We start from the raw sequence: 14330 nt of genomic DNA, 5'->3' as shown, positions 1-14330 counted from the left end.
GGTGGGGGAGAGCGCACAGGAGCATAACTTTGTTTTTTGGGCATCCTAACAAGCTGCAGAAATAGAAGGCTGCTGTAGTTGGGCCGACAAATGTATATGAATTGTGCACGTGTCTGTTGACTAGGCCTAGCACCACTCAGGTCATGTCTCTCCCTGTGCCCACACTGCCTTGTGGCCAGCTTCTCACTGTTTGGGGCAAGGATTGCAGTCCTCCTTGCCTTAGTGTGCAAATCAGTAATCCCAGTGCAGATTCTGGTGTCTCCTGCAATTAGAGTTCAGGTCTGTTCTCTCCACAGTGCCCCAGTGGTGAGTACTTGTGTCCAGCCCTCAAGGTGGGAAATCAGACTCCCTTTTAGGATTCCAAGGATGACTGATCTATAGGTTTCCCTCAAAGGGAAATGTGTGCATCATCTGTGATGCTCTCATGCCAGTTGACCCACATGTGTCCCGGGGGGGTTCAATAGTATCCCTGTTCTGAAAGCATGTGGGAATATTGTGCTGTGAGCTTAGGGAATTAACTTTCTCAATACTAGAGCGATTTGTATTGGTGTCCCACTGACCTAACAGATGTATAGTGGCCATATACAGTCTGCTGCACAGGGTCTGGGTCACAGGCTGAATCTGTAGCTCAAGTGAAGCCTCTCTAATCCCCTCTTGGTTTAACTGCTGTCTCTCTGCAGAGTTGGATCGAGGCCTGACGGAACCCCAGATTCAAGTGATTTGCCGCCAGATGTTAGAGGCTCTTGTCTACCTCCACAGTAAAAAGATCATCCACCGTGACTTAAAGGCAGGCAATGTACTTCTGACCCAGGATGGAGATATCAAACTCGGTGAGCTTTTAGTTGGGGTGTCACAGAGAGAGAAGATGGGTGCATGCTTGCTAGGTGTATAATTCTGAATTGGTGGCGATTCAGTCTCCGCTGAGTAGCTTTGCTGTACTTGTGACCGTATTGTAATAAACTCTTAGTAACTGTGCATAGTCTCTTACAAGCCACATTTTAAGAAGCCTTGGTTGTTATCTGTACGTCAGAAACAAAACTTAAGGTTGACATTTTTTCAAAGGCAAAATATCCCTCCAATGGGAGAGGGGTAATGTGCACTGGTTTGTAAGGGTCTCCTGCTCTGAAGCCTTGCTTCTCATCCTTATCGATTGGGTCTGGTTATAGGAGGAAGGGGGCAGGCTTGATGTCACTCAGTAGGATACATGCTTGGGAGGCAAAATCTGCTGTGAAACTAGCCAGTGTGTTTAATCTGAGGAGTTTACTTAATATCTGGTGGAAGTAAAGATGCTGGGAAATTTTCTGCACACTGCTGGGGCAGAAAGCTAGAATGGAAGGAAGACAGTTGGAAGGAATGAAGTCGCTGCTGCTTGAGCAGCACTGGCTGCCTACTGGCTGCAACTCAGCTTTGAGAAACATGCTGCTCTGTAGATTTTCTTTAACCTGAAGCTCAGGTTTGGCAGCTGAGCAAATGGGAGACGGAAATGAAGAAGGGGAGCATGTCTCTCTTTTCACCATCAGCTCTCATGTAAGGGGACTTCCTACGGGGAGGAAGTGTTGGTCCGGCTTGCACATCCTTCAGGAAACTGCTTCACCAGGTCTTCCGCCTGAATGTCTTCAGGGGTACTGTAACACGCTGGCTTGTTGAACAGTCACTCAGGGTCAAGCAGCGGCTTTGGATCATGAATTATGAATTCTCCACTGAAAAATGTATCACAAGTGATGCCAACACTTGCAGAATTTTCCTGCTGTTCTGCAATCGTGGTTACAATAGCAAAAGGAATGGAGTTGTATTACATGTAGGGCATCTCTCTTCTGTCCAGTCACTCGTTCTGCTGTTATTTTAATCACTGTTTGTTTTGTTTCACATCTTGCAGGATGCCCAGAAATTGTACTTTGGGTGTGAAACATGTGCAAAGCAAAAATAGGCAGTGTTCTACAGTCTCCCCTTTCCCAGGAGAATCTAAGTGCTGGAGTAAGGTGCCAGACTGGCACGGCTGGAGACTGGACTAATTCCTCTAGCCACAGAACAGGCCTGGTACAAGGCAGGGCAGGCTTCCCTAAAGAGCTGCTCTGCCAACATGCTGTGAGCCTGAGTTGAATTGACCTTCCTCTACTCCTTAGGGATCAGAGGCAATTCATTCTCTGCAGCCCAGCCCATATTGTACAAGGCCTCTCTCTTGAGGCTGCCAACAGGAATGATGGTGCTGGTAGTGATGGTAGGCTTTTATGATGTGTCTGGGAACAGGACTGAGATCTGTTCCAGTTAATTACATGTGAACCAGTGAACAGGCAACCATTTAAATCTTCCTATGGCCTTGGGCCACATTCACATCAGCAACCCAGAATCACTTGACCCTTCTAAGTCAGCTCCTTAAAGGATATATGATGGGATGGGGGAAGGAATCTTCCAGAGAGACTAAGAACCACAATGAGGGGCTGGGCTGGAATGAGAGCAAAACTGATGATCTCTTAGAGTCATGAGATTGGCCATACTGGGTCAGATCAATGGTCCATCTACCCAAGTATCCTGTCTTCCAGCAGTCGCCAATCCCAGATGCTTCAGAGGGAATGAACAGAACAGGGCAATTATTGAGTGGACCATCCCCGTTATCCACTCCCAGCTTCTGGCAATTAGAAGCCTAGGGACACCCAGGGCATGAGGTTGCTTGGGGAGTCTTGTTGAGTTGGTTAGTGCTGTCTAAAGTGTCTCTTCTGTAGCAGGCACAGAATGCTTCCTGTTAACCAGGAGGGAGATGGCTAATGTCACTTGATAATTACCATTTGTTGGGTTGTGGGGAAGGGAAAGGAGGTAATTTTGACTCTTTGCCTTATTTGTTTCAAAAGTAAGACTTCTTGTTAACAAATTGTGCCTCTAAGAGACTTAGCAAATGGGCTTGCATGGAGTATCTGCTCTTTCATGTCTTGTAAAGAGGTCCATTAACCTGGAGAAATATTCTTAGGCGAACATTCTTAGGGCCTCACGGATGGAAGGAACTCATGCACTCAGAGGTACATTTACGTCACAATCTTTGGTCTAGAGAGGATGCATATTCATACTACACAGCACTCTTGCCTTTGCTTTACAATTCTGAAAGGCATTTTGGTTCTTTTAGAGCATCTAATGTGATTAATCTCTTTGCAGCTGACTTTGGAGTGTCTGCCAAAAACATTAAAACTTTGCAGAGACGAGATTCCTTCATCGGGACCCCTTACTGGTGAGTAAACTGGCTTGTTCAGCAGCCTTATGTTGAAAGGTGAATTCAGTGGGAGCGGTGCATTTTCAGCACCTTTTGGAGGTCAGACCGGAAATCTAGAGTATAACATTGTCTTGCTAGGGATGAGGATGTGAGGAACGTAGGGTCCACTTAACCAGGTTGCCTTATCAGGTATGGATTGGAGGATTTTAGCATATGTTCAGAAATCTTAAGAAAAAAATCACTAAAATACCTGTTCCGTATCCTCTCTGCTCTCAAGAGTCTCCCCAACTGTGTATATCGTAAAGGGGCAGCAAGGAGTGTGTTGGGGCAGCTGGAGACAAACAGGAATGCACTTCAGAATAGTCTTCTGTTGGAATGGCACCCCTCCCTCCAACCCAGTGCAATTCCTACAACTTGGAAGTGGGTGGAATCTGGGACATGTGCTCTCTCTCCTTCCTCCTCCCCCACCACATATGGTGGAATGTTCTTTGAAGCAGCTCCAAGTGCATGGGAGCCACAACTCACTCCAGGAATTTAATCTCTAAATCACCCTTGTGCTGAAGGAATGGGATCAATGAGCATTAATTTATTGTCTGAAGCAGCATCCATGCCAGATGTCACTGCCCTGGAGGTTTTCACAGACTGCCTAGGCTGTCTCAGCTGATTTGGGAATGGGGGGGAAGGAGGGGAAATATGGGTCTTGTCAAACCGTGGGAAAGCTGCTGTTCCCCCTTGGCTAGCTGTGACGTCCTGTTTAAGGTGAAGGTGCAGTGCTGCACATCGATGAGAGAGTTTAAATACTGACTCCTGGGGCTTGTGTGCAGTCAGGCTACTCTTGGAGACATGCTTGTGTTGGTAGCAGTGATGCCTCAGACAATCCCCACTCCCCCTTGTGCTCTCCCTCGCAGGATGGCCCCTGAGGTGGTGATGTGTGAAACCATGAAGGACACTCCCTATGACTACAAGGCTGACATCTGGTCCCTGGGTATAACGCTGATAGAAATGGCCCAGATAGAGCCCCCTCACCATGAACTCAACCCCATGCGAGTCCTGCTGAAGATTGCCAAGTCTGACCCTCCCACGCTCAACTGCCCTTCTAAATGGTAAGAAGACAAACGACTACCGCATGTATGAGAGCACGGAAGCTCTTTGCTGTGGCTTCCCAGTGATGCTGGGCTCAGCTGTTTGTGCTGCATGCTATGCAGACTCCATCCAGGGAGTTCCTTGCCAATCATTATGTGTTTTAAGGTCTCCAGAGTTCAAAGACTTCCTGAAGACGGCACTTGATAAGAACCCTGAGACTCGGCCAAGTGCAGCACAGCTACTGGAGGTAGGCAGATGTCCTCAAGGGAGCTGACCCCTTCAGACTGGCCTTTGTGTTGCATGTTTAGCTTGTTGGGGAGTCTGCTAAGCACTCCACATGTCTAAGTAACCTACGCACGTCCCAAACCTTGTCTTAAGCAAAACTTACTGGTCTTCCCTAGTTTTATAGTCCACTTGTACTTCTCCAGGGTCTCTCGCTGTGCTGGTAACACCCTCTTACAGGCAGACTGAGCTACGAGTTTTGTTGTGTCTGCTTGTTTAAAGGCTGTGCCTGGACAAACTCTCTGGTATGACCAGAATGCCCTGTGCACTTGTGCAACAGACAGTAATTTAGGAGTAATGCTTGGGGTCCTTCTTAGCCAAAGATCATCGAGGAGTGGGAGTGATGTACATAGTATTTGGGGTAGAGGTTGTAAGTTGTTTAGCATCCACTACTGACTGATTCATGCAGTGCCTTTAGGGCTGGCTTCCTACAACACTATCCTGTCTGGTCACCTGAATGTCTGGAGGGGGCAAGATATTGCAGTTGCCAGATGACCTAGTTGGGGGGATTGTCCCGGGAGAAGCTTCTGCCATAAACTGGAAATGGAAAATAATCTGAATGTTTAAACACCAACGACCGGAGCCTGGGGCTGATCAGCAACTGGAGAGTTCACACTCTAGCCCAGGATGGCTGTAGGATCCTGAGGAGGGAATGGCATTTGATTATACAGTGGATTTCCGTGGTGTAGACACAGAAGGGTCAGTGTTAAGGTTGCACAGGCCATCTTAATCTGTCACTTCCTGACGTCTAGCTGCTTCACTCAGAAGCATTGGCCTTTTGTACAGAATATCCATATGAAGTCTAACGATCAAAGTGTAGGCCTGTTGCCATCTCCTCCCCCGTCTCTCTTTTAGATTGTGTACTCTGGGGCAGGGACAATCTCATCCTCTGTTTGGAAAGTGCCTGCTACGTTTTGGGCACTACAGCATTCAAAAGCTGTTCCCATTGAAGCCAATGACAAAACTGCGATTGACTCCAATGGGAGCAGGAATGGGCTTTGATTTCCCAGACATTCCAAGGTGTCAGATGCTGTTTGAAGTTAAATTCACATCTTCACCCTTCAAAAATGTTAAATGCTTTTTACTGCCTATCTGAATAACTTGTATGTGGTGCTGGCATATCTTCTTCTTGCTTCACACTCTCCACAGTGGTCAGTCATGTGGTTTTGTTTGACTGATGAGCATTTCATTTGGTATGTAATGTGCCTCTTTAAATCAGCTTCTGATCTGGAAAATTGATAGTTCTGGCCTAATAACCCTGAGTGGATGAGAGAGTGTGCTAGCCTGTGGTTTGCCACCCAGAAAAGTTCTACTGGGGGTGTGTTTACCTTAGTCAATAACAGGAAGTATACAATACAGTCCCTGGCCTCTTGATGAAGCTTAGCACAAATGCATGCTTTGTGTGTGCCTAGGGTTTTGACTGCAATTTCCATTACACATCTCTCCACTCTGTTTACACACATGGTTCTTAAAGATGCCATTCTCCTTCAGATGAGACCCACACCATGCATGCATCACGGAGACACTCCCGAGTCATTCGGTGTCAAGGAGAGGGCATCGTACCGTATCTCTACTGCAGCAAGTGCCTTTTGTTTAAATGCCTCTGTTGCTCTGTTTGGTAAATGTATTTTGCAGGGCTGCGTAGTGTTTAGGACATTTGTATCCACATGCAGTCCCTCCGACCTCGCATCCAGGGGCGGCTCCAGGCACCAGCACACCAAGCGCGTGCCTGGGGTGGCAAGCCACGGGGGGCACTCTGCCGATCGCTGCGAGGGCGGCAGGCAGGTTGCCTTCAGCGGCATGCCTGTGGAGGGTCCCTGGTCCCGCGGCTTCGGTGGACCTCCTGCAGGTGTGCCGCCGAATCCGCGGGACCGGAGACCTCCCGCAGGCAAGCCGCCAAATGCAGCCTGCCTGCCGTGCTTGGGGTGGCAAAATACCTAGAGCCGCCCCTGCTCGTATCACACAAAACTGAGTTCAAAACAACATAAAGCTCTGAATTTATATCCACAAATAGGCACAGCTAACGGCTGAAACTGTCTTTAACTGCCAGGCTTTCTGATCTCTGGCAGGACATTTGAATCCATGGCGCCGGCAAGGCGGATTGGGCTTATTTCAACCCAGGAAAGCTAGTAATGCTAGCTAACTGGCGAGGGCCTTAGAAACTGACTAGAAATGGAAGATAAACTGAGTCTGTTTGCCCCAGTGTGCTCTGACATGGCCTGTTCAGAGGTGGGAATCTTTCTAACACGTGTGTGATCGGGTTTTTGCAGCATTCCTTCGTTAACAAGGTCACCAGCAACCGAGCCCTGCGCGAGCTGGTGGCGGAGGCGAAGGCCGAAGTGATGGAGGAAATCGAAGACAATCGGGAGGAAGGAGAAGAGGATGAATCATCGGAACCTCTATCTGTAAGTCCTGTTCTCTCCCTCCACTCAGCCTCTCCTATTTCTTAGAGGGTGGAAAGTTCCTGTAAAATGGCTGTAAAGGTGCAGGCTGAGAGAGCTGCAGGACAAAGTTGCTGCAGGAAACTGTCGGGATTGAAAGGAATCATAGAATCTCAGGGTTGGAAGGGACCTCAGGAGGTCATCTAGTCCAACCCCCTGCTCAAAGCAGGACCCAGTCCCCAACTAAATCATCCCAGCCAGGGCTTTGTCAAGCCTGACCTTAAAAACCTCTAAGGAAGGAGATTCTACCACCTCCCTAGGTAACCCGTTCCAGTGTTTCACCACTCTCTGAGTGAAAAAGTTTTTCCTAATATCTAACCAGAACCTCTCCCACTGCAACTTGAGACCATTACTCCTTGTTCTGTCATCTGGTACCACTGAGAACAGTCTAGATCCATCCTCTTTGGAACCCCCTTTCAGATAGTTGAAAGCAGCTATCAAATCCCGCCTCATTCTTTTCTTCTGCAGACTAAACAATCCCAGTTCCCTCAGCCTCTCCTCATAAGTCATGTGCTCCAGCCCCCTAATCATTTTTGTTGCCCTCTGCTGGACTCTTTCCAGTTTTTCCACATCCTTCTTGTAGTGTGGGGCCCAAAACTGGACACAGTACTCCAGATGAGGCCTCACTAATGCCGAATAGAGGGGAATGATCATGTCCCTCAATCTGCTGGCAATGCCCCTACGTATACAGCCCAAAATACCATTAGCCTTCTTGGCAACAAGAGCACACTGTTGCCTCATATCCAGCTTCTCGTCCACTGTAACCCCTAGGTCCTTTTCTGCAGAACTGCTGCCTAGCCAGTCGGTCCCTAGTCTGTAGCAGTGCATGGGATTCTTCCGTCCTAAGTGCAGGACTCTGCACTTGTCCTTGTTGTACCTCATCATATTATCACCAGAAATCCTTTGTCAAAGAAATTATGAACTTGGTTTCAAACTCCATCCTCTGTCACACAATGTTGTATCACACAGGGCCGGATTTTGCCATTCCATACAGATATACTATCACAAATACCTTACCTCATGTACTTCAAATTTTGTAAGCATGGGCTGAGGTTTGCAGATGAATCAAAGGCTCAATGTGAGAGATTTGATCACTATATTTTGTAAACTCTAATCTTTGTGAGCTACGTTGTTTTGAGCCAAATTCTGTTCTTGCAGATCAATTCCTCCTGAAGTCAGTGAGGGTTGTGCAAGTTTGTCTAAGGGTGGAATTAGGGCCCTAATAGATTTAATTGCTTGCAAACAGTGACTGTCTTTTTTCCCAACATAAATAAAACACATAGTAAAGATTTAAGATCTAGATAGAGATCTCTAATTATAATAGAGAACTAATAGCCTCTTTTTTTTTTTAACCATCTCTGCCTCAGACTCCCATTGAGGAAAAGCTGCTGCCTTATTAAGTCCATTCAGGTGGACAGGAAGTTAGGGGTGGGGACCGCAGTTCCATGCCTGCCCAGGGTACTGGAAAATAATGCAGCTGGAGGGAACGCCAAGTTTTCCCTTGAGAGGAGGAACCCACAATTGTTGCTGCTGGTGGTAATGCCGAGCTTTCAGCAGGACGGCAGCACTAGTGCGGACTGGCTAGCTGGCTCCAAGGGCAGGAAAGGCGTTCCCCTCTGCTGACCCCCCTCCAGTTATGCAGTGCTGTTGTCAGTGGTAGCTGAAGCAACAGCCGATTGCTCTGGGATCAGGACACTGCTGACTGTGTTAGCATCATTCTGTCAGCACTGGGTTCCGGTTCATGATGTGCTGCCAGGGGGTTCCTTGAGACAGGTCACACCGAGGAGCACAGAACAGGTCAGAATGTGGCCATCCCAGAACCTTTGTGGGAGAGATGCCAGCAGGATGTCAGGATTTTTCTGATCCAAGAGGGATTTAAATTCCCACTGCAGGATCACAGTTGAAATTGGACCCAGCTCCAAAAGAGGAGCTATTAAAACCCAGTGTTAGCCAAGAGAAGAGAGCAGCAGCAGTCTGGGCTGAGCATGGTATCTTGGGAAAGAACTCAAACTGCCTTGCCAGGATTTCACAGCCGTACGAGCTCAAGAGCAAAACCCAGCTAAACACACTGGGCCTGGGTCCATTTCTCCTGCACAATCACAGCTTCTCCCAGGAAAGCTCCTGGAGCAAAAGCCACTTGGCTACAGCACTTGCAGTGTCTAAAGATGCATCTACACTGCACACTCCTTATGGCAGCGTGTGAAGTATATACACTGCACACATCCCTAGCACGGGTATAAATAGCAGTCTAGATGCTGAAGCACTACTTAGGCATCTAAAGACACTCCAGAGCTTCAGGCTATGTACCCTGCATGGCTCTCTGCACATCCAAGTAGCGTTTTCCCCCATTTACACTGCTCCTTGTAGCAGTGTCGTGCCCCACTGCCTTCCCATTGCTGCAAGAGAGGCTCTGGTAGTGGAGAAAGGCTCAGGCAGCCTTTTGCTGTCCCGTGTAGCTACACATCATAGTATGGACACAACCTGCTTTTCACTGCAGCATGTAGCTACGCATACCCTACACGCTGCTGCCTGTGGTGTGCAGTGTGGGTGTAGCTTAAAAGGAGCTGGCAGAATGAAGGGACAATGGGGTAACTCTTCCCTGTGCCTTGCTGTTAGCTGTCTGCCAAAGGGATCACCTAGCAACGCCCTGCTTCCCCGTGCAAGGATTGATAACATGGAAACCAGCTCTAGTGGAGCAATACAGCTCCTCTGGGTCTCCTATGGTGTTGGTTATTCGTGGGCCATAAGGAGTATTGTCCTTCCATGTTACACTGTGACAGGCCTCTGGAAAATGCTGATGTCAACGCATGTGGCTAGGACCTGCAGCTCCAGATCCAAATAGTCCAGGTGCTCTTTGCCTGCTGAGCCCAGGTGTACAGCATTGACATCGGGACTCAAACCATCACTCCTCCCCAGAATGCAGGCTCTGCCCGTGGACTCCCTTTGCTGGACCACATGGTGGCAGAATTCATCATAACACTTTGTTAGAATGGGGGCGGCAGTTTTCCTAAACTTCTGACCCTCCTCCCCAGGCTAACTAGAGTCTGACTGGTGCAAACCAGACCTGTGCATGCCACTGATCTGATATGTGAACCTTGCGGCATCTCAGGGCCCAGGCACAGCCCCAGAATGTCCTGGCTCTGGGGAGGAGAGTTTGAGAGGAATGAACATATTGCATAAGGCCAGTGGTCCGTCTAGTCTTATCAGACTTTGATGGTGGCCAGTACCACATGCCTCAAGGGTAAAGTGTTTTAAACCTCCCATGGGGAACAATAATGCAACATAATGACCCCGGGGAGACCTTTCTTTCAAAGCCCCATGCAGCTAATGGCTAGCTGAGTCCTAAAGCATGTGGGCTTCTCTCTTGTGAAGGTAAGTTAATATAAAGAGGTGGGGGTCTGCAGGAGGAATACCAATTCAGTGCATTAGTGAGAGTGGTAGACGTGCATCTTTCACTAAGAAGCACCCAGTCTTGTGTTGCTCAGGTGCTCCATTGGGTCTCCTCGCTTGTGTGATCTGAGTTTCACTCTGATGCTGTGTGTGCCTCAGCTCTGTCCCATCTCTCTTCCCTGTCCTTTCAGCCCTCTGGGACTCACAAGCGAGGCCCCTCCGAGGTGAGTCAGCTGAGTTTTGAGGGGGAGAAACCTCCAGAATCCCCCTCCCCACTGGAGATGAATGGACCCAAATTGTCCATGGAGGCGGCCAAGAAGACTGTAGACAGGCAGAGAAACAGACTCTCAGATGAAGGGATCGGCAGCGAGAACTCCATGAAAACCACCAGCAGCTCCGAGTCGTCCAGGACGGAGTATAGCAGAACAGCTCCCAGCACCCAGGAAGAACCAATCACCAACCCCCAGTCAGGACTGTTGGATGACAAGGTTAATCCAATGGAGGAGAGAAGCCACCAAAGAAAGGACCTGGAGCCAGTGAACAAAGACCGTAAGAGCATTGGGAACTGGCCAGAGAGCAGCCACCTGGAAAATGCGGCTGGGGAAAAACTTGCCAATGGGAATTTGGATTCTCCTTTTCAGTTTGCCAGCAGTAGGTCCAAGAGGGATTCGGATTCTGGCAGCACTTCTGCTTCGGAAAGCATGGACCTCACCGTCTCTCTGTCTGCTGATCTGTCCCTTAACAGGGAGAGTGGATCGCTGTCCCTGAAGGTAAGGTAGGGGGCATTAATCAAAGATTAAAAGTTGATTTTAATCTGGAACTCAATATTCAGACCTCGGCATTGAGATCCTGTTAGACTTCCCTGACTCTTTCCAGACAGCCACTTTTCCTGATGCACCTGGCAAACTTTGGGGTTTTTTTCCCCCCCTTAGGATGGTGATGATCTTTCGCCAGGGAAGAAAAAGGGAGTTGTCCCTAGTGTATCATGTTAATGGGGGATCCAGATACCCTGGTGATGGGTGGGGTAGATAAAGATTAATAGTGCAGGGATTTGTTTTTGCTTTGTGTTTAAATGCTGAACGCTGCAGGAAGGATCAGCAAATTATCATCCCAGCAGAGGCAATCATATAAACTCGTCAAAGCGCCCAGGTTTCAGTTTCCAGGCAGGTGACACTGTAATAAACACCAAGCCACAAAATAATTCCAGTCTCCAGCCAAAGATTTCAGCAATAGAGTTTGAAATGGGTCCAACCCCATACGCTGGGGAGTAGCTTTGTTTAAGGGCAGATAACGTACCTGGAAACAGAGGTTGTATGGTGTGTAATGAATTAATCTGTGGTACGGGGAATTAGCCTAACTGCTACTTCCTTTAAACATGTACTTTCTCAGTGTTGCTACTGTATGTTACATGCTCTTTTCTTTGACGCTCACAGATTCCAAGCCAGTGAAATCTAGTTAAGGTTTTACATTCTGCAACTAATTATAGTCTTTGGTAAATCAGCAGGAAACATGAAGCTGACATAACTGCTCCAGCCTCTCCCTTGCGGGGACTTAACTGAGTCTGTGAACAAGTCCCAGCCTGAAAAACAAAATAACTAAATTGCACCTTTGTACAGTGCTGATTAGCCTATTTCTCTCCCCTAAACACTGATGATAAGACAACTTAATTTGGTGTAAGCTTTGGGTGGAGATCACTTGTGATTTCTGAAATGTGCCATGTCTCTGGCCTAGCTTGTATCAGAGATTAAACTGTTCTTTGCACTCAGATCTTCAAGCAGTTTTGGCTTTTAGGGAGACCAGTGAGGACGATTGCAAAGCTCAGTGTGAGGGGTCAGTGTTGCTTTGATTGAGGAGGCAAAATAAATGAAGTGACTATTTGCCGAGCCCTGGAAGGAGAAGTGAGGTGCAGTGTGACTCAGAGCCACAGATGTGTGTATTGCACAAGATCTTTGTCCAGTTGTCTGTGCAAGTGATGGTTTCCAGGTGTAGAAACGTGCCCAAATAGCGTTCCATACACAAAATTCCTCCTCCAGCTCTGCTCTCCTGCTGGGAGAGGAATAATTGGCATTTCCCCCTGGAGTCCACAGTTCTGCTAGTGGGGGCTCTTGTGTTAGAAGTCTCATCCCCATTCTTCAGTCTCCATGTGATAAATGATCCACTTCCAGAGGCCAGCCAAGAACGTATCACATGTGTTAATCGTTCTCCCTGACGGGGAGGGAGGGTTGTAGGGAGCAATAAGTGAATAGCGATGCTGTTGCGTTTTAGCTAGATGTGACTCTAGCTGTACTGATAGCACCCTCCGAGTAAACTTGAGGACATTCAAGCTCTAGTGGAGAGCTTTGGATCCCGTACTGTACTCGCTGGGAAGCAGTAACACTGTCGGAAAGGTCCACGGGACAGTAGGTTGATTTCTATCTTTCATATCCCTCATTTGGGATTCTGCCACCAATTTCATAAATGAATCTAATCTGAAATCGTGTGCTGCTTTTCCCCAGCCCGCTAGCTATACATGATGCAGCCTATGACCCATTCAAAGCACTGCGTGAACATTAATTCTTGCCATACTCCCATGAAGTGGGAGGAGGCATCATTGTCCCCATCTGTAAAATCCCACCCCTCATATACTTAAGATGAAGTGACTTGCCCAACTCCAGAGAGGGGGATACATGTCTGAGCCAAAGTTAGGGCTCCAGCGTTCCTAGTTCCCAGCCCTTTGATCAGATCTCCTACACCAGTGCTTCTCAAAGTGCTGGTCCGCGGACCGGTGCCGGTCTCCGAGCTATCGGCTGCTGATCCGCAGCTAGTTTCCTCATAAGAGCATCGAATAGGATAATAATATGGCACCGGTCCCTGGCACACTGGAAAAAAAAATTGCTGGTCCTCACCCCTCTTCCCCCCCCCCCCCCCCCCATGAGAGAGCTTGAGAAGCACTGTCCTAGACCATTGCTTGTAACGGCAGAATTCCCCATTGGTTTCTAGATCTTCCTGGGCAAGGGCATTTTGATACAAACTTGTGTAGAACATTTCATTCTTGCCCTAGTATGCAACCAATTGCAAGTGTGGCTTTTAGTGGCTCCTTTAAAAGTTCTCATGTGAAAGCGAAGCTCAGGCACAAACTTCCTCTCTGTGCCTTGATTCTGAGAGGTGCTGAGCCCCCCATTCACATTTTCAGTCCTTCTGGATTGAGGTCTGTGTGCTGAATTCCCTTCCTCCCAGCTGGGCAGTGGGGAGGGGATCAGTTAGCCTGTGCTCTGCAGGTGATGTTTCTAGCATGCTTTGGGATTTCCAGGGGGCTCCCATTTATATTCAGGGGAAGTGGCTGTGCTTGTCTGTTTATTTCATGTACTGACCAGATGCCGGGGGCAGCTGAAGGACATGGGGGGTGCGGGTCTTAACTGCCTGCTCGTCGTCGTCCTCCAGATGGAATCTCAAAACTTACAGATGTTGCTAGATGGAGCCCCATGTGGATTGCACTGAATCATACAGGACCAAGGGCTTGTGTATGTGGAAAGTTGCACTGAAATAAGTTAGGGTGTGAATTTAAACCAATATCACTAAACCTGTGCAATTGACTGTGTGTGGAGACCCTTATTCTAGTCTGAGCTGTAAAGACACCTAAAGTCAAGGTTGCCCAACACTTTCCATTATAAGACCTTGGTTTTCGTTGCTTATAACTCTTTGCCAAACAAAAACCATTTTGGCTGAAATTTTCCATGCTGGATGTCTGCCTTGGGTTGAATCTTTTTAGAAACATCAGCAAAAATGGTGGTTGTTTCTGATAATGAGGCCTTGGCTACCCTTGACAGTTACAGCGCTGTTGGTGGCTTTATAGCGCTGTAACTCACTCCCCATCCACACTGGCAAGGCACATAGAGCGCTGTATCTCTGTGGCTACAGCGCTGCTTGTACTCCACCTCCCCGAGAGGAATAAAGAG

At 48.1% G+C, this 14330-nt stretch overlaps 1 protein-coding gene across 1 annotated transcript in view; it reads left to right on the top strand.

Moving 5' to 3' along the window:
• STK10 (serine/threonine kinase 10) overlaps positions 1–14330 on the top strand; it is an 81905-nt gene that overhangs the window by 51728 nt on the left and 15847 nt on the right. Inside the window, exons 4-9 of the mRNA XM_039484186.1 lie at positions 681–830; positions 3145–3217; positions 4108–4302; positions 4448–4529; positions 6835–6969; positions 10587–11165. Of these exons, the coding sequence (XP_039340120.1) occupies positions 681–830; positions 3145–3217; positions 4108–4302; positions 4448–4529; positions 6835–6969; positions 10587–11165 (1214 nt within the window). The remainder of the gene's footprint in view (positions 1–680; positions 831–3144; positions 3218–4107; positions 4303–4447; positions 4530–6834; positions 6970–10586; positions 11166–14330) is intronic.

The sequence above is a fragment of the Mauremys reevesii genome, linkage group 8 (assembly GCF_016161935.1).
Source record: "Mauremys reevesii isolate NIE-2019 linkage group 8, ASM1616193v1, whole genome shotgun sequence".
Classification (NCBI taxonomy): Eukaryota; Metazoa; Chordata; order Testudines; family Geoemydidae; genus Mauremys; species Mauremys reevesii.
The sequence above is the reverse complement of the archived record's forward strand: the minus strand, read 5'-3'. Positions and strand labels throughout refer to the sequence as shown.